This window comes from Misgurnus anguillicaudatus, chromosome 15, assembly GCF_027580225.2.
Source record: "Misgurnus anguillicaudatus chromosome 15, ASM2758022v2, whole genome shotgun sequence".
NCBI classification, from domain to species: Eukaryota; Metazoa; Chordata; class Actinopteri; order Cypriniformes; family Cobitidae; genus Misgurnus; species Misgurnus anguillicaudatus.
The window spans coordinates 19,895,481-19,914,423 of NC_073351.2; the positions used below are offsets into that span (position 1 = coordinate 19,895,481).

The window sequence follows — 18,943 nt, forward strand, 5'->3', positions numbered from 1 at the left end:
TTCCCATGTTAAATGCAGTTTTTCCTGCCAGCAAACAGTTATCACCTCAGCAGTGTTTTACAGAATCAAGTAGTGTGATCATTTTCTATATTCAGGATTGTATATTAGGATACATTAATAATGCAGTCTGGAAATTAAAGCTCTTATACATCTCAGCATGCATTATTATTTTTGTTTCGTTCTGTCGATATTGATCGAATCGAGCTGTGCATTTGTGCAGTTTGTTAAATTGAGTATGTAGAGAGATACACACTTCAGAAAATAAGATATAAAAGCTGTCACAGGTGCTGCATCCTTACACCTTTGTATGTAAAGGGTGCATATTAGTACTAACTCAAAGGTACATATCTGTACCTAAATGCAGTGGCGTCCGGTGCCTTCTTTTTTTTAAGGGCGCACGATGCGAAGTTCATCACAACATGTATGTAGCCCATCATGTGTGTGGTTCATAATTTCAAAATATGTTTTCTGCGCGTCGAGTGATCCTATGTGCATTATGTGTCTTGTCAAAATAAGTGCCTGCTGCAGGTGCATCTAAAGGGTTTATGATATAAGAGACGCTCGTGTTTGCCAGATTTTGGCATAATCTCATGCCTAATCAAAGTTTACTGTTATAAGGGAGTGTCTTGCATGTATTTTGTGAACGTGAGCGTCTCTTTTATCATAAACGGTTTTGACGCGTGTGCAGCAGGCACTTATTTTGACAAAGCACGTGATGCATATAGGTTCACTTAACGCGCAGAACACATATTTTGAAAATACAAGCAACACAAATGACATTCTGAACATGAATTTGCGCCCCTCGGAAGAGCCGTCACGAGCCGCCACTGCCTAAATGTTACAAAGTAGAACCTTTTAAGGGTATCTTTCCAGTGACAGACATTTTATTCACATTTAAAAGCCTACATATTGCAAAAGCAATAGCAAGATGTTGTTTAAAGTAGTTAATAAAATACAACACGTCTTACTAGTCAGGGACTAATGCTATATCAATGCTATTACTGGTAAGAGTGATAAGATTTATTAATAGCTTTTACTGGTAGCTATGATAACTTAGCAGCCCATCTGTTTGGAGGATTTAGGAGGCACTGGTATAGGAACCTGTCTGTCTGTGAAAGGCAGTTTGACTGATGGGAGAGATATTGATGGCCATTAGGAAGGTCAAGCCCCTCACACGCATCATGTTATTGGCCCTTTGATGTGATTGATGGGTGTAGCACATTTACCAACCTTAGCATCTGTCTTAAGCATGTTAAGAACCAGGAATGCAGGCATTTTCTACTCGCTGTGTGCATCTATGGCCAAAAACATGCAGGAAAACAAAACCACCATCTAACTTTGTTTATGCCTTTGTAGATAGAAATCTAGATTTGATTATTGTAAACCACTGTAAGAAAAAAGAACGAAATATGTTTCAAATACTGCTTATATGGCTTATATTTTGGTGTTTTATATTGGGAATGAGATCCATTGATAAAATCACAAGAATAAACACACTGGAATAGAAAAATCTGATTAAATTTTTTCTTCAGAAAATGATGAATGTTTATAAAAAGTTTGGTCTTGATGTAATTAAATATATATTTTAAGCCTTTTCCTATTTATTTTAACATTTATGTGAACTATGAGAAAAATATGTCTTGCATTGCTGCTAAGAAATAAAAGATTTCTTGTTGGTGACAAAAAATTCAACTATTAAAGTGCTGCCAAGAGCTCAGACATAACAGGAAGCAGAAGTAAAGTATAGCAGAGAAGTTTGGAGAGCTTATCAGCACCAAAACTGTCAGTTCAATAACACCTCTGAATAATGTATTAAATCAGATGGTGAGATAATATTAAACAATTGGAAACATTTAAGAATGTGAGCAAAGAGGTAAAGCAGACTGTGACCTAGTTTTAAAAGCAGACTTTTGCAGTTCTCCACACCTGTATTGCACAAACGTCAGCGCATTTGGATGTACGCTTAACTTTTAAAACAGCTGGCCGCAAGTGTAAATCCATGGATATCACATGCTGTAGCCCTATTTTTTTCATTTTGACAAATGTTTTTTTCTGCTTTATGATAATGCTTTAATAACATCTGAGAATTTCAGGAAAACGTGGCAGATGTGTTCAGAAAAGATTGCTTCGGCAAATCTGCTTGGGTTACAGGTGGTGAAATTACACACTGCACCTTTAAATTTGATCCTTTTAAAAACAAACACTACTATGTTGTCAGATTACATATAATTTATAAGAGCTAGCCTGTATTTTTCACTATGGTCCACCTGCTGTCTTGATGATGTGACCCATTTGTCCCAAATTATTAGTATTATTTAAAACTCAACACAGAGAGGGGAATTGCTGTACAGTAAGTGGGTACTAAATAAAGTTTGTAAATGAATAATAGTACACTCATATAAGGCTGTAGGGCACTGGCATTCTTCCAGACCGGCTTATATACAATTATATGCTGGATCCTGAAGGATCTATAGCAGTTGCTTTCTCAAGTCCCCTGACGACTATAGTATGTATCCCGCAAGGCATTTCTGTACTGTATGTTATAGCACAGCACAGGCTGACAGCTCCATGCCCCGACTGTCAGAGCTTCATTAGTAAATCTCTCTGTAATTGCTGAGTGCACTTTGACTACTGTTGATGTTAGGCGAAAAGAAAATAAACTGCTTTGGTCGAACCACGAGGTTCAGTCTGAGCTTGAAGTATGAGCCCTCTGAGCGTTTCACTTCTGCTTTTAAAATACTGTACTGACACTGTAATTGTTCAAATGCATTGTAAGTGAATTTGTGCTGAGATTCACTGCAGGGACAGGTGTTCGACTTCAGAAACAGCCATTCTTTGTGATTTAGAGATTAAAGGCGGGGTGCATGATTTTTGAAAAACGCTTTGGGCCGAGTACCAAAACACACTTGTAGCCAATCAGCAGTAAGGGGTGGGTCTATCCAAAGAAGGGCCAGATTCTATTGGGGTAGGGGTGTGTTTGTTTAGGTGATTTCAAATGTCAATATTGGCTTTTAGAGATCATGCACCCCACCTTTAAAAGAGAGACTTAGATACTGTTTAAAACTCTGAAATACACTGTTAGACTTTTTATTGTATATATGCGGTAAGTTACTGTAACTGCCCCATTACAGTACATGTTTTTTACAGTATGATGCCCTTACCGCAGTTCCATTTTACAGTATAATACCCGTACTGTAACCTAGTATTAAAATATATATTGCCTTGAAGGGTAATCGAACCCGGTGTCGTAAATCCGTAACACTACCACAGAGTCACTTGATAAAAGTTACTCGCTATACTCCCCAAAGTAGCCTCTTCTGTCACTCTCCTGACACTCCGAGGAGCAAAATCTTGCCGTCACTAGTGTTTTAAAGTCTTGAGGTAAAATTCAAATGTGACGGTCAAGCATTTATCCATAATCCCTTTCTTGTTTCTATCTACTATTCTCGAAAATTATTTACACTGCTGAAAAACATTTCACATTTTGAAATTTGCTTTATTGCTAAAAGCATAACAAATAAAATGTATTTCATTTCATAGATATATTTTATTTTTCCATTTTATATGCTTTTATAACACTATTTTATTCAACTACAGTAGCACTACTGCTGTTGTTTTACAGCAGTCTACCGCAAATTGAAAACATACAGTAAATCACTGTAAATTAAATGTTAATATCCATAATGCAATGCAGATTACAGTAATGAACTGGAAAAGAAAATGATGGTAATTTACTGGGCATTTTGTGGTAAGTAACTGTATAAATTACGGTTAAGTCTAACAGTGTATCAAGACAGAGAGATAAAGGGCCCATCTGGCGTAAGCAAAGTCTATAGAGTTTGTTTCACCAGAATCACTTTGGACCTTCAATTGTCCTGTTAGCAGATGGCAGCTTGCATCTTCTGAGTAGATATCATCACTGAGGTCTTCTAGATTCCCTCTGCACAGACATATTGCAGCTGCACATTTGTAAACAAACACAATTTAATCCTGCACACTGTCGATATCAAAGCAAACGCCGGCATGCATTATTTACTTGAGTAATTACAGAGTATCACTTATGCCAGCTGAGAGAATAAACAGTCATTGTTCATAATATCTAAATTATGAGATTTTTCAAAAATTACATAATACGCCTTGCAAGGAAAATCTATATTGCGTCCTTTTTTCCCTTTCATGTATAAAACAACCGGCTCCCAGGAGGCCTTGTATGTACCATTACTTGTAGCTTAAGGCATCAGCAGATTAGATTACATCTACTCTGGCATCAAAGGAAACATGTGACCCAGGTCTTGACTTAAGCTTGTCCCACTTACTTTTAAGGAAACTTTCAAGGAAACTCTTTTGACACCATGGATAATATCTCATAGGACCAGTGCTGAATAGATACACTGAAGATGAGGCATAAATACCACATGAGAGTGAGAAATAAAGCCCCGTAAGGATGAAGACCACTTCCAAAAAATCATCAAGGTTATTTCCCCCGAGGATGATCCGTTTACAACAGTACTTGCAAATGATGATCAACAAACAGGCAGCTGTCCCCTTTGGACCTTTTAGGATTTTTAATATACACTAGGGTCTAAAAGTGGACCCCAGTGTATATTAAAATACTGAGATTAGTTGTAAAAATGCAGGGTTCTGAGTAAATACAATGCAATTTGACGATTTGTAGTAACGAGAAACAGAAAGGAGGATATTTTGAGGAATGTTTGTAACTAAACCAATCAGAGGCCCCATTGACTTCCATAGTATTATTTTTTCCTACTATGAAAGACATTTGGGCCTCTAATTGGTTTAATTACAAACATTCCTCAAAATATCTTTTTTTTTCAGTTTATCACAACAAAAATATACAGGTTTGTAACAACATTAGTAAATGATGCCAGAATTTTAATTTTTGGGTGAACTATCCCTTTAATATCAAACTACACTCACCTAAAGGATTATTAGAAACACCATACTAATACTGTGATTGACCCCCTTTCACCTTCAAAACTGCTTTAATTCTACGTGGCATTGATTCAACAAGGTGCTGAAAGCATTCTTTAGAAATGTTGGCCCATATTGATAGGATAGCATCTTGCAGTTGATGGAGATTTGTGGGATGCACATCCAGGGCACGAAGCTCCCATTCCACCACATCTAAAAGATGCTCTATTGGGTTGAGATCTGGTGACTGTGGGGGCCATTTTAGTACAGTGAACTCATTGTCATGTTCAAGAAACCAATTTGAAATGTTTCGAGTTTTGTGACATCAGAGGATGGGTACATGGTGGTCATAAAGAGATGGACATGGTCAGAAACAATGCTCAGGTAGGCCGTGGCATTTAAATGATGCCCAATTGACACTAAGGGGCCGAAAGTTTGCCAAGAAAACATCCCCCACACCATTACACCATTGCATTAATGAGAAATTGAAGAGGTGTACCTAATAATCCTTTAGGTGAGTGTATATATTTAGTGCAGTCTTAACTTGATGTATAATAACACACAAAATGTCTGAATGTGAATTGTAGACTATAGTGAAAAAGAAGAATTGGGAAACGTATGAAGAGAGGCCTGTTGAGATGCATTCAGTGCCAACTTGCCCCACACTGTCTTTCTTTATAGGTCACTATCATTTTATGTAAGAAGTTTAGTATGATCATTCAGTTATTTTACACTAAGTTGAAACTATATTAAATATACCATTTTATATGACAAAGCTCTAACTGTGCTCATTTGTGATTCTAGCTTTCCCATCTGGGAGCTGTTTTATATATCCCTCCTTTTCTGAGAATTGAATTACTTTGTAATAAATGACCAAAGTTCATTTTTTTGAAACCCCAACAGTACTTTCATTTTCTTAAAACAGCTTAGTTTTGTTTTACTCCAAGTAAAGTCAAAAGATGAGTCAATGCTGTGACTTTTTCATTATTGCAAGTGCAATGAAGTTGAGGTTACTCGAATTACACTTTGGCTTTTAAGAATGAATATTTAATCTGTCCAGTGGTTATTAACTTTTAGAAAGTTAATCTAGAATCAGGCATCATGTTACTATAACCAGAGGGACAAAAACCTAGTGAAAATTGAATATGATTTCGCCTGACAGAGATGATGGCATTAGTAGGTCTTTTCTTCGACTCTTTTGAGCCATACCACATTCCACAGACCCCACATCTGTTATGGAAATTTCTATGCAGGAGTGAATATCTCTTCGCAATATTTGCAAATCTGACTCTGTCCCTGTTAGACGCATTTCAATTGAGAGGGATAGTAATGATGATATTCCGGTCATATTTTACATTTATCTACATTTATCTAGTCAGCTCACCCGTTGAATTAAACTAAAATGTAATGCTTTTCATCTCAAAAGTCTTCCCTATGAAATTAGCCTGATCATTTGTCAAATCTCTTTTTATAAAACAATTTTAAACTCCAACTGAGCCTGACATTTTTCCATTTTGCTTTGGCTATTTAATAAGATTTTAATTAGGCTATTAAAGATCTTTGACGGAGCATATGGATGTAATTAGGACTGGTCAGATCATCCAGGGAGGATTGGACCATTAATTACTCTAAGCTGGGTCTGGGGTTCAGAACAGAGTCGAGGATAAGAGAAAACTTCACTGTATTCTGTACTTTATGATTCACTTTTTAAGTAGAGCAAAGGCAGTCAAAGTTTTTCCAACAAACACTGATGCGTACTCTGGTGACACAATACATATGGTGTCAGCATCACTTCCTGTGATGGTGAGGATGTTGCAATACCTGTGCTGCTGAATCACATCATGCTGGTATTGACTGGAATCTGATTCATGGCTGTTCATCTGATTGTTGTGTTTGCAAAACTTGACCGTTTCAACACAAGCACTTTAAGAGCAATGAATCACAGTTCTGTCACACACATATGCTGGTTATTATTTAAACTCCCACTGACTCATGACATGCACGTCAAAGTCATACTGTACATCTGCTTGTGCACTCAAAAACAACACTGTTATTCATCACACAACCTTATCCCATCCATTAAATCACAGGTGTCACAAATAAGCCTGTATTTACTATAAGAGCATCTTGCTAAAACCGGTCTACCCAGTTTTAAGATTATCCTATTTCATTTGACAAACCTGATAATCCGGGCTGTTGTTTTTGTAAAAATACTTTTATGACACAAACAAAAATTTCATGGCAGAATGTTGTTTAAAAGTGACTCACAGTGATTTAACTTTTGCAAAACATCCTGGTCCACGTGGACATTTTCACAATTTGTGCATTATTAACATCATCTCAGATTAATAGCAGGATATGTAAATATGGTGATGCTCCTTATCTTGTAAAAAACTTTTTGCACTTACAGTTTTAAGTTTAATCAGGATTTACAAGTCATTTCAACTATCTTGACTAGTGATGAAGTTGCTGTAACTTACAGTATTAAATCAAGTTGAATTTGCTTTAGTTATGTCAACTTTATTTTTTTAAGTAACAGCAACTTATCACTAGTCAAAATGACTTATAAATCCTGATTAAACTTAAACATTTAAGTGCAAAAATATTTTTTTCAGTGTAGATTAATCCATAATTAGATTAATTTAGGACTAGGCCTTATAAACATACTTTACATAAAAAACATTACTGATGTGCATTTTGAGACAAAACAATGGCACTGATATACACTTACCTATAGGATTATTAGGAACATCTGTTTAATTTCTTATTATTGAAATTATCTAATCAACCAATCACATAGCAGTTGCTTCAATGCATTCAGGAGTGTGTTCCTGGTCAAGACAATCTCCTGAACTCCAAACTGAATGTCAGAATGGGAAAGAAAGGTGATTTTAAGCAATTTTGAGCATGGCATGGTTGTTGGTGCCAGACAGAGTATTTCACAATCTGCTCAATTACTGGGATTTTCACGCACAACCATTTCTAGGGTTTACAAAGAATGATGTGAAAAGGGAAAACATCCAATATGCGTCAGTCCTGTGGGCGAAAATGCCTTGTTGATGCTAGAGGTCAGAGGAAAATGGGCCAACTAATTCAAGCTGATAGAAGAGCAACTTTGAATGAAATTAAAACCGAGGTATGCAGCAAAGCATTTGTGAAGCCACAACATGCACAACCTTGAGGCGGATGGGCTACAACAGCAGAAGACCCCACCAAATAGGAAAAAGAGGCTACAATTTGCACTAGTTCAACAAAATTGGACAGTGAAGACTGGAAAAATGTTGCCTGGTCGGATGAGTCTCGATTTCTGTTGAGACATTCAGAAGGTAGAGTCAGAATTTGGCGTAAACAGAATAAGAACATGGATCCATCATGTCTTGTTACCACTGTGCAGGCTGGTGGTGTAATGGTGTGGGGGATGTTTTCTTGGCACACTTTAGGCCCCTTAAATGCCACTGCCTACCTGAGCATTGTTTCTGACAATGTCCATCCCTTTATGACCACCACGTACCCATCCTCTGATGGATATTTCTAGCAGGATAATGCACCATGTCACAAAGCTCGAATCATTTCAAATTGGTTTCTTGAACATCACAATGAGTTAACTGTACTAAAATGGCCCCCACAGTCACCAGATCTCAACCCAATAGAGCATCTTTGGGATGTGGTGGAACGGGAGCTTTGTGCCCTGGATTTGCATCCCACAAATCTCCATCAACTGAAAGATGCTTTCCTATAAATATGGGCCAACATTTCTAAAGAATGCTTTCAGCACCTCGTTGAATCAATGCCACGTAGAATTAAGGCAGTTCTGAAGGCGAAAGGGGGTCAAACACAGTATTAGTATGGTGTTCCCAATAATCTGTTAGGTGAGTGTATGTTAAGATATGTAAGTGAAGGCAGCTCAAACATTCACTAAAGTCTGGGACTAGGATAAACTTTAGCCAGGATTTCATAGACACGGTCAAATATGAATATGCAACGATTAAGTTTTAGACAGAACTGTTTCCAAATCCACCAACATGGAAGTCTCCAAATCTCTAAACTTTGTTTATTTTCATAATACAAAACATTTCACATCAGTATCATTTGTAAATCTTGTAAGTCTTGTAAACTGAATCCTTAAATCAACAAACAAGTCAATTCAGTCTAAAATAATTAGGCACATAAGAAAAATAAAAGACACAGTGTTTTGTCAGTAGTTACAGCAAAATGATTAATGTTTAAACATCTTGCTTGCTTACTGGGGTCATTTGTGTTAGGATTTTGGGGATTGTACACAGAGTTTGGTCGTTCATCACAGTTGAAAGCCATTGAGAACTTGTATTGAGATGATTCATTGCTCCTGAAATAATCTGACCGTATAGTGTAGGGAAATGTGTGTGTGTGTGTGTGTGTATAATCTGTGCTGACAGAGGGACCTTCATTGTCCTCCTGCAGCTCCTAATGTGGCTCAGCTGTCCTGTCAAAACTTGAAATTAATGGGATCACACTGTCACTGGTCAGCTGGGATGCCACTCCAGCATTCCCAACACCAGGTACTTAATGGTGCTTGATAACCGAGCCACCCATACCAGTTTGGCTGAACGCATGGCCTTGACCAATACAGGACTCATTTCATCCCAAGCATATGGGCAGTGGCAGGAGGTGCTTGACCTTGTAAACATAACTCCTGTCTGGCCTGAGATTTCAGGAGGATGAAGAATCGTGGACAACACAAGTGTATTTGAGGTTTACAAAGTTTATTTTGTAATGGTAGTGGTGATTATTAATATATTAGTCTAATAGTGAGGACTTGATTTTAGTCATTGATTTCAATCTTTGACATGACCTTGTCAATATTAAAGATATCAAGGTTGTATTTTCACAGAATGTTCTTTACATTATGTAGGATGATTTTATGTAGAAAACCGTAAATCACAAATGACTAGCTGGGTTTCTGTAGCTCAATTGGTAGAGTTTTGTGTTTGCTACGCAAAGGTTGTGAGTTCGATTCTGAGATCTAACACACTAAAGTCGCTTTTCCATTGCATAGTACCCCACAAAAATGCTATACGTTCCAATACATTCATTTATTTCTCAGCCTGCCACAAAATCAAAATTGACCACCACAATTTAATGTTTGCACATCGCGTTTATAAGTTTTTGTACAAACGCCCATGCCGTCAGTTGATGTGCTCCACTGAGCCTCATTTAAGTTGCAAAAACGGCAGTGGAAAAGCTCCCAAAATTAAGCTGACTCAACCCAAACCGTGGGGTACTATGCAATGGAATACACTGTAAAAAGTTAAAGTTGGAACAGCTGAAAAAAGATATATTTTTTAGGTTTTTTTACCTACATTTTCTCACTTTGAATAATGTAAATGGTAGTTGAAATGTTTAAATATTTAAGGCGTTACCAATTGAAGTCATTTTTTAAGTTGATTCAACTTTTTACAGTGTACAGATCAAAAATGCACTGTAAAATATTATATTAACACACATTTTTTATGTTACTTTATACAATTTCAACTTGTTTTTCTAAGGTATGTAAACTTATCACAAGTCAAAACTTTAAAGCTCCCGTTCTGTCTGTGATTTTGAAGCTTTGATTGTGTTAATAGTGGGCAATATAACATGTGTTCATGTTTCACGTGTAAAAAAAAGTGGTATTTTCACACAATTGACTTATCTGTATAGCGCTGTTTTCACTGTCCTCAAAACAGGCTGATGTCTTCCTTGTTATGTGAAGTCCCTCCTTCAGAAATACGTATCGAGTTGTGGTTGTAGTTTGTTTAGTGTGCTGTGATTCGATAGCAGCTTAGCTTAGCAGAGCGCCGTTTGAGCCAAAGCTGGTGACTGACGTATTCATGTGGGTGGAGTTTAGTCAACAAACTGTTTTACTCACGTCATTAAAGCAGGAAACAGAGGGCTGTAGTCCAAACCGGCCGTTCGTTGTAGGCTTTTAAGGAGGAATTCTATTGAAGAAAATATATCGCCTGGCAGTGAACTTTTGAGCTTTATCATTTTACAGGTATTATTTATGCTATTATAGCAACATTACACACTAACTAGGGTTTAAAAATGGTATCAGGAAGAACGTGACCTTTAAAAAAGTAGCTTAAATTTACTTGCATAATTAACTTGGTTAAACTTCATGCTGCACTTGCTTTGGATAAAATCTTCTACCAAATGCATATGCAGTATGTAAATGTAAAAAATATTATCATGATCATGACAGAATATCCTTCAAGGCTTCATATTTACAATGTGGGGTTTCAATTGCTGTCCTTTCCATTCAGATGAGCATTATCTGATGAAACTTTGTTTAATAGTGTACTACATGTGCCATATGTTGCTATTCTGCGTCACACTTTCTTACGTGTGTGTATTAACTCTCACATAAATTTGTCATTAACTAAACAACAGGTAATCAATACATCTTTCTATACCTTTTGAGCTAAAGTCCATAATAATCATTAATAATTCAGCGGTTTTGCAGAAAACTAATCGTAAAACAGCAAAAAGTAATTTAACAAATAATGTACAATACCTAATATTTCATTTATTAAATACATCATTTTTTTATTATGTCAATATGTGAATATTTCCTCCGGAGAGTCTTATGTCTGCCGTCTCCCAGATGGAAAAGTATCCTCGTTTTTATCTTCTCTTTATTTAGAGGCGACTGTCTACCGGAGTGCTGTATTCTCTCATGTTGTTTATATTAGAGCAAAGCATTCTTGCTGTTTTGGCAGTTGTACATTAAATTGGCCTGCAGAATCTCTCTTAGAGCTTGGTGCCAAATTACAATGTTGATTTAATTCTAAGCAACTTTGAAGCCTTTCTAAATCATAAACACAAATGAGATTTTTGTGTTGTATATTGCATTACTTGGTATCTGGTATGGTCAGCTGGTGCAGTATAGAGACTAACACGATATAGTACAAGTAGATGTGCTGCTAAAATGTAATTAAGGTAATAACCTCATAGTAAAGGATTGTGGGTAACATCAAAGTTGGCAGTTACACCCATCTAAACTAATTTCAGTTTTTTTCCAAGTAGCATACTTGTGGCATGTATATGTTTTAAACACATGTTACATGCTGATCTCCAGTGAAACCGCGATTTCTTCATCCTCCAAAAACAAACTCATACCGCACCCCATTTGTTAGCTCTTTAGTGTTGACAGTTCATAAACATAAAGCATTTGCACTTATCATTGATATTAAATCTTAAATCCGAATGGTTGCGATTGGATTAGCTTTGTGGCTGTGCTTTAAAGGCTGGCCTGTACAGTCAGAGTAATTGATGAAACCACTTAAGTGTTATTGCACTGGTATATATGATGACAGGGTTGGGTTCTGCGCCATAGCTGTAGATCACATATCAAGAGCAAAGCTATTCATATTACTTACAATCCATTTCATTTCCCTTGCACGCCAACTCCGTGTATTGTATTTCTTTATGCTGCTTATCTAAATGGGAACGAATGGGTAGATCTTAGCAGGAGGTCGGAAATTATAACGTGTGTGACGTTACCTGGAATAGCTGTTCTCGGTACAGTGCTTTATGTAATGAATGATGCTGTGTAGATCATATACAGTGGCAGTGGATAGTTATGGAAGAGTGGGGACAACTATTCCTTTAAAAAGTTTTTTTTATGGTCTCCCAAGCTAAATCAGCAATTCCAGGAAAATCTCATTTATTTCATTGACCATCCTTAACATATTTACACCCCATAAACACACAAGCAAACTCTCTGATTTTAATGATTAGCGTTAAGATTACACACGGACATAGTGCTTTGCAGAGCAGAGAGAAAATATTTAGCAAATTTGCATTCCTTAGGGCTACATATTTTTGCTCATGCGGAGATTCTCGGTACTAACTTTTCTGATTATTTTCAGCAATAATACCCCACACAAAGTTTACCATACAACTCCCATTTCTCCTAATGCTATTAAGTGCGACCTAATGAGTCTCAGCCCAGACCTGTTATTGGTTTTTGTTTAACAAGAAGAGGAAGTCTGCTTCATTTAGAAACAGATAAATGCCTGAAACAAAGATCTGTATATGCTTGAGTTTAATTAAATCCACATTTTAATCGCAAGTCTCTCCTTAATTGGCGGCACTGGGTTGGCATTGGATCGCATTGCATTTTGAGATAAGACAATCCATATAGTTCGAAACTGAATTAATAAATACCAGTATTAAAGGGACGTTCCACTTTTTTTGAAAATATGCTAATTTTCCAGCTCCCCTAGAGTTAAACACCCGATTCTTACCGTTCTGAAATCCATTCAGCTGATCTCCGGGTCCGGCGCTACCACTTTTAGCATAGCTTAGCCCATTGAATCTGATTAGACCATTAGCATTGTGCTAAAAAATAACCAAAGAGTTTTGATATTTTTCCTATTTAAAACTTGACTGTTACATGGCTGCAGCAGGCGTAGTGATATTACGCACTGCCCGAAAATAGTCCCCTGCCCTTGAAAGTAACAACGGGGACTATTTTTGGGTGCTGCATAATATCACTACTCCTGCTGCAGCCATGTTACATCAGCAAAGTCCTTGATTATTACGCCAGAATGAGAGTAAAGTCCCAACCATATCTGCATAGAAAATCACAACTTTAAATTTTCTGTCGATCTTCGTACACGATGTAACTACAGCAGAGTCAAGTTTTAAATATTGAATATTGAAACTCTTTGTTATTTTTTAGCGCGATGCTAAGGGTCTAATCAGATTCAATGGATTGTGCTAAGCTATGCTAAAAGTGCTAGCGCCAGACCCAGAGATCAGCTGAATGGATTAGAATCAAATGTTTAACTCTAGGGGAGCTGGAAAATGAGCATATTTTCAAAAAAAGTGGAAGGTCCCTTTAGGTCTCATCTTATTTAATCTTGCGAAATCTTAAATAATTTTGTCTTCTTCATTACAGATTGGTGAGGAACCTGCTTGATATTCTACACAAGCACATGGAGACTGTCTTGAGCCGTTCCACTGTCCTTGAGGACCTGTTTTTTGGTGAAAGTCCACCACTGTGAGGCCGTGCTTAGGGAAAGATCACTGGTCGTCACATCAGCGCATACCTCTCCTGCTCAGGGAATCAGATCCCTGCTGGAAGAGCCGGAGAAAAATAAACAAGGAAAGAAAAAGAGCTTCATGAATTCCAGAAGATCCTGAGAGAGAACACATTGAGACCCGAGGAACACAATGTGGACACTGAGCATGATTCGATTCTGTGTCCCAACGCTCTCCATGTTCCTCTTTATTCTCGTCTTGGTTAGATGGGGTGAAGCAACCGAAGATGATGTCACGCCACGCCTCAGTTTCTCTTACAGTAAGCACATACAGTAGATTCATGCACATAATGATTACTGTTACCTTGATAAAATGGCTTTTACCTTGTTTTGTAAATGTTGCCGTATATAGTAAGCCTCACTAGCATTGAAAAATTAAATCTAAATGCGGCATAATGTTATTTAGACACTATTTGAATACATTAATTGCCTGCTTCAGCTGCACTGAGGGTGGTTAGCGAATTAAGTTTGCACTTAAATACACCATGTAAAGTATTGTTATTCTACCCCCTAAAAACATTATCATCCTTTCGGCCATATAATCTGGGTTGAGAGATGTTGCTCAACCGTGTTCGTTGTCTCTGCATCAGCTGTCCCGCTCACATTCCAGTCTCTGATAGAGTAACTCATAACTGGTGGACAGCCGCGTGCCTGACTCCTCCTTCGTTGACCCGCGTGTGTAGATCATCCGTTTACTTAAAAGTGCGTAAGAGATCGGGCTGAAAGGGAACTATAAATAAGCCAGTGAGGAGCCGACCTTTCAGGTCAGGGTGCAAAACAATCCAAAAAGGGGGTACTGGCTGTTGGGACCCTGATGTCTCTTACGGGTAGTAACAGTTGCTAAAGTGTTGATGAATAGAAAACAGATATCACAAGCTGATTGGTTCCTGTGTTTACATAACTCCTGCAATGCTGTGATGTAATATATACACATACCTGCACCTGTCAATCACCAAAGAGCAACAAAAAGCATCTATTTCAGGTTTGATAGAAATCAGTCTCTAGTACTTCCCCCTTTATTCATAATAATTCAATCGCTGGATCTTTAACATAACATCTGTCATGTTTCAGACTGCCCACATCCTTTCCCATCAATGGCCGCACGATTAGGGTGGGTCTATTCAAGTTTTTGCAGGCTGGGGTGAATTGAGGGAAGACGTACAATATAAAACAAATGTGTCTGTAAACACTGCACACACCACAGTGTATTTAATAGTTAATAGTTTTCATCACCAAGGCAAATATGTCTTTTGTAACAGAGAGCATTAAGAGCAAAACATGGCTTTACGCATGCAGTGACATGCGACATGCATGCGGCGGTCTCTCATTGTGTAAAATATTCAGGTATGTGCTCTTTTATTAAGTACAATGTTACGCAGTCAGAAGCATAGACGTGTGAGACGATGTGTTTGTCCACAAATCCTTCTGACTGATAGAAGAGAAAAGGGGAATAATTGTGGGTTTGCTACGCTTGCCCTGTAGTTCATCATGTTGGACAAAGACACTAGGTTCATGTCAACATGTTTACTGTACACCCACCTGCGATACCTTTCTACATTTATTCCTCACCTAATATTGGCTCGGGAAATAATGGGGGTTAAAGCATACCTGCCTAAACCTGCCTACTGTCTCATCTGAGGGTCTACCTGCATGAAGGCAATCTCGCTTACCTGTCTGCCTACATTAAAAGGGTCCTGTATAGCATTTCACAACTACACGCATTCTTAAAAATAAAGGCGTTTGAAAGGTTCATTGACCATTCAGTCAAAGGGAAGAACTAATTATTTCACTACAAAGACCTGTTTTTGAAACTGAAAGGTATGTTAAAGGTCCATTATGTAACCATTCAGCCATTAATGGTTCGTCTATAGCATTGTGAAGCACCTTTATTCTTTAAAATGTGGCAAAAATATCATCTACTCATTTCATTTGTTTTCCTCTCAGTTCTTTTTAATCACATCAAGTACTTTGTCCTGTTAGTCCTTTGCTATTTGTTCTTGTGTGATCCTCAGGATTGTGTTGCATTGTAAGAAATAATGCATCTGTGTGCGTGTGTGTCACGGGTTTTTCTTAAGAAATCTTTTATACTCGACCAAGAGATTTCTTTCTTTCTGTCTGACCGTGTTCCGGTGTGTCTGAATCTTCACACACATTAATGTCAAATGTCATACAGGTAAACCTGAACCAACAAGTGTTCAGTGCTTTGCACACACGTGGCTCATTTTCAAAACGGACAACAGCTTCTATATAAAATTTTCTTTTAGTAAATGACTGACAATTGCTCACTCTTCACAGCCCTAATTCAGTTCAGTTCAGGAAACTGCCACACATTGGGTCTCTTTAGTAATTGCATATAATTGTTTACTTATGTCTGTAAAAAAGTTCTCACCAAATTGTTTTCCTGTATTTCCTGATCTTAAACTCTGCAGACCCGCCGGCAGGTCCAAAACGGCATCAACAAAATTTAAAATATATATTAATAGTAGTTGTGGAGAACATCGTTTTCGCTAAAATTTGACAATTTTTATCAATTTACTCCAAATTATGTGGGTAGATGACTCTTTTTAGCACTGAAAAAAATATTCATTCAATTTACTAAATTTTTTTAAGGTAAGTGGTTGTAATCAATTAAGTTAAGCTACATTTAAACAAAAGGTTTTTTTGTTTTTCTAATTATTTTTGTTTAAATGTAGCTTAAACAAATTGATTGCGACCACTTACCTTAAAAAAATTGAGTAAACTGAATTCATCTTTTTTTTCAGTGAGGCATGCCCAATTCTGCAAAAATTCTACCGTATTTTCTGGACTATGTCATGTTTTTTTCATAATTTTGGTCAGTGCTGCGTCTTATAGTCAGGTGGGCCTTGTAAGTTAGTATGAATTAATTTTGAACCAAAAGACAACATTACCATCTATAGCTGCGAGACTCCGCAATATGCTGCTCCTGTATTTATGTAATTCAATGAATTCAGTGATGTGGAATGACGAGCCTGCGAACTCGATGCTCATTGGCTTGTTCGGTTAATTTAGACTATTCAGACTTCCAGGTACAGTATGTTCTGTATGCTATTGTGTATCGTTTAAATAACTGATAATATTACTTTAACGTACAGACATCTATTCAACCTGCTGTTCTGTCTGCTATTGTTTAGTTGAATAACTTGCCTTTCCAGATTAAATGTCTGTTCTTCGGCTTAGATTTTGTGAAATAATTTTCTAAATAAATGCGACGTATAGTCCACTGCGACTTATATATGTTATTTTGTCTTAATGACGCATTTTTGAATGATGCAACTTATACTCCGGAGCGACTTATAGTCCAGAAAATACTGCAGTTAAAATTTGTATATACTTTGTATATTCTAATTTTACATTCTAGCACATATCAATTTTCATTTTTTAAATTTATATAGAGCTTTTCACCATTGTTTAATTGTTTAAAAGCAGCTTTACATTAAAAAAGCAGGAGAGAACATAGGAAAATCGGTGGACAACATAAGAAGTAGAGTAAGGCGGCTAAGAATAACTAGTGAACATAGATAAAACCATATAAAAACTAGATCTGTAGATTTTTCTGTGATTTTAGAAAAAAATATAAGTGTGGTCCTCTATGATCAGTTATTTTCCCAAGTACAAATACTTGTGTGTGCTCAGTTAGTGAATCAGACCTGATTTTAGCCTGCTGTTATAAGTAAAAGCAACACACATTTTACGAAAGAGTAGTGGCCGGAGTTGTCCCACCTTCCCATTGGCACAAACATTCTGCTGGGTGCACCTCCCTTTCCTGGTTTCCATCTTCCATCCATGCTAATAAAGAAGTTAATCTGGCATGAATAATGAATGGGGATTTGTGTGTGTGTGTGTGTGTGTGTGTGTGTTATGTTGTGTACACTGGTCTGGTTTTCATTATGTGCCTATCAGGAAGGATCAAGAGTCAAGGAAAGAAAGTCTACATCTGCGCAGCCTCTCTTCTTTTGTTCCTCTCTATAGCACACACTATGTCACAATCCTTAAATCGTATTATAAAGCTATTTAAACCGACACCTATAAGCGGTTTATACTACAGCTTTGTGCTTATCCAGCCAGTTTTCCTTCCTTGTAAACCTGGAATATGCTTTTACGAAATAAAGGCACAGGAAGATTCTCATGGTTGCTCGCTGACTGCTATTTATATGAATGAAGGTTACAAACATTTCATACCTAACCTATACTGTTCTTCTTGATTTATATCTGCAAGCTAAAATTAAATGACAGCATTGTGAAATGCACTTGCATCATGTGCTGCACGGTCCACAGTGTAATATATAGCGTGCACATGTTATGGAGATCAAGGCTGTGCCGTGGTGGATTCTTTAAAGGGTTTTGGCTGGAGCTGATCAGACATGCTTAACAATCAACAAGGCCTGCTGCGGCAGAGATCTGCGGTACGTGTTGCCCATGGAAGGCTTCCAAAGCATAATGCATGTGGAAAACTCTATAACTCTATATCATAATGATCAGCCACATGTATCTTCTTGAAACATGAGAGGGAGGAATGTGTCTTGTTTAGAAGTGTTGTTTTATTATAACTCTGCAACAAAAGTCACAAATTAAAGCTATTACACTAAGTTTTGAACTTATCAAAGTGTTGTGCCACCCAAGTTACGAATGTGTTAGGATGACTGTCTAGTTTCTTATTTCTGTATTTTAGAGGGTAATCTATAGACCCAATTTCTTGAAGATGGTTTTAACATCTCTATAGAATCATCATTTGTGGGGCAGCGGTGGCCTAATGTTTAGAGAGTCTGGCTTGTAACCCATAAGGTTGCCGACTGAGGTGTCCTTGAGCAATGCACGTTTCCCCCCCAGTTGCTCGCCGGGTGCTGGTGTGATAGCTGCCCACTGGTCCAGGTGTGTGTGTCTGTTCATGACTTGCAGTGTGTGTTCACTACTCACTGGGATGGGTT

The 18,943-nt window shown here is 37.4% G+C and overlaps 1 protein-coding gene across 2 annotated transcripts in view; it reads left to right on the top strand.

The window, feature by feature from the left end:
• sema4ba (sema domain, immunoglobulin domain (Ig), transmembrane domain (TM) and short cytoplasmic domain, (semaphorin) 4Ba) overlaps positions 1-18,943 on the top strand; it is a 72,738-nt gene that overhangs the window by 23,782 nt on the left and 30,013 nt on the right. For both annotated transcript variants that reach the window (XM_073853578.1, XM_073853577.1), the window contains exon 2: positions 13,856-14,257. In XM_073853578.1, the coding sequence (XP_073709679.1) occupies positions 14,131-14,257 (127 nt within the window). In that variant the 5' untranslated portion in view covers positions 13,856-14,130. The remainder of the gene's footprint in view (positions 1-13,855; positions 14,258-18,943) is intronic.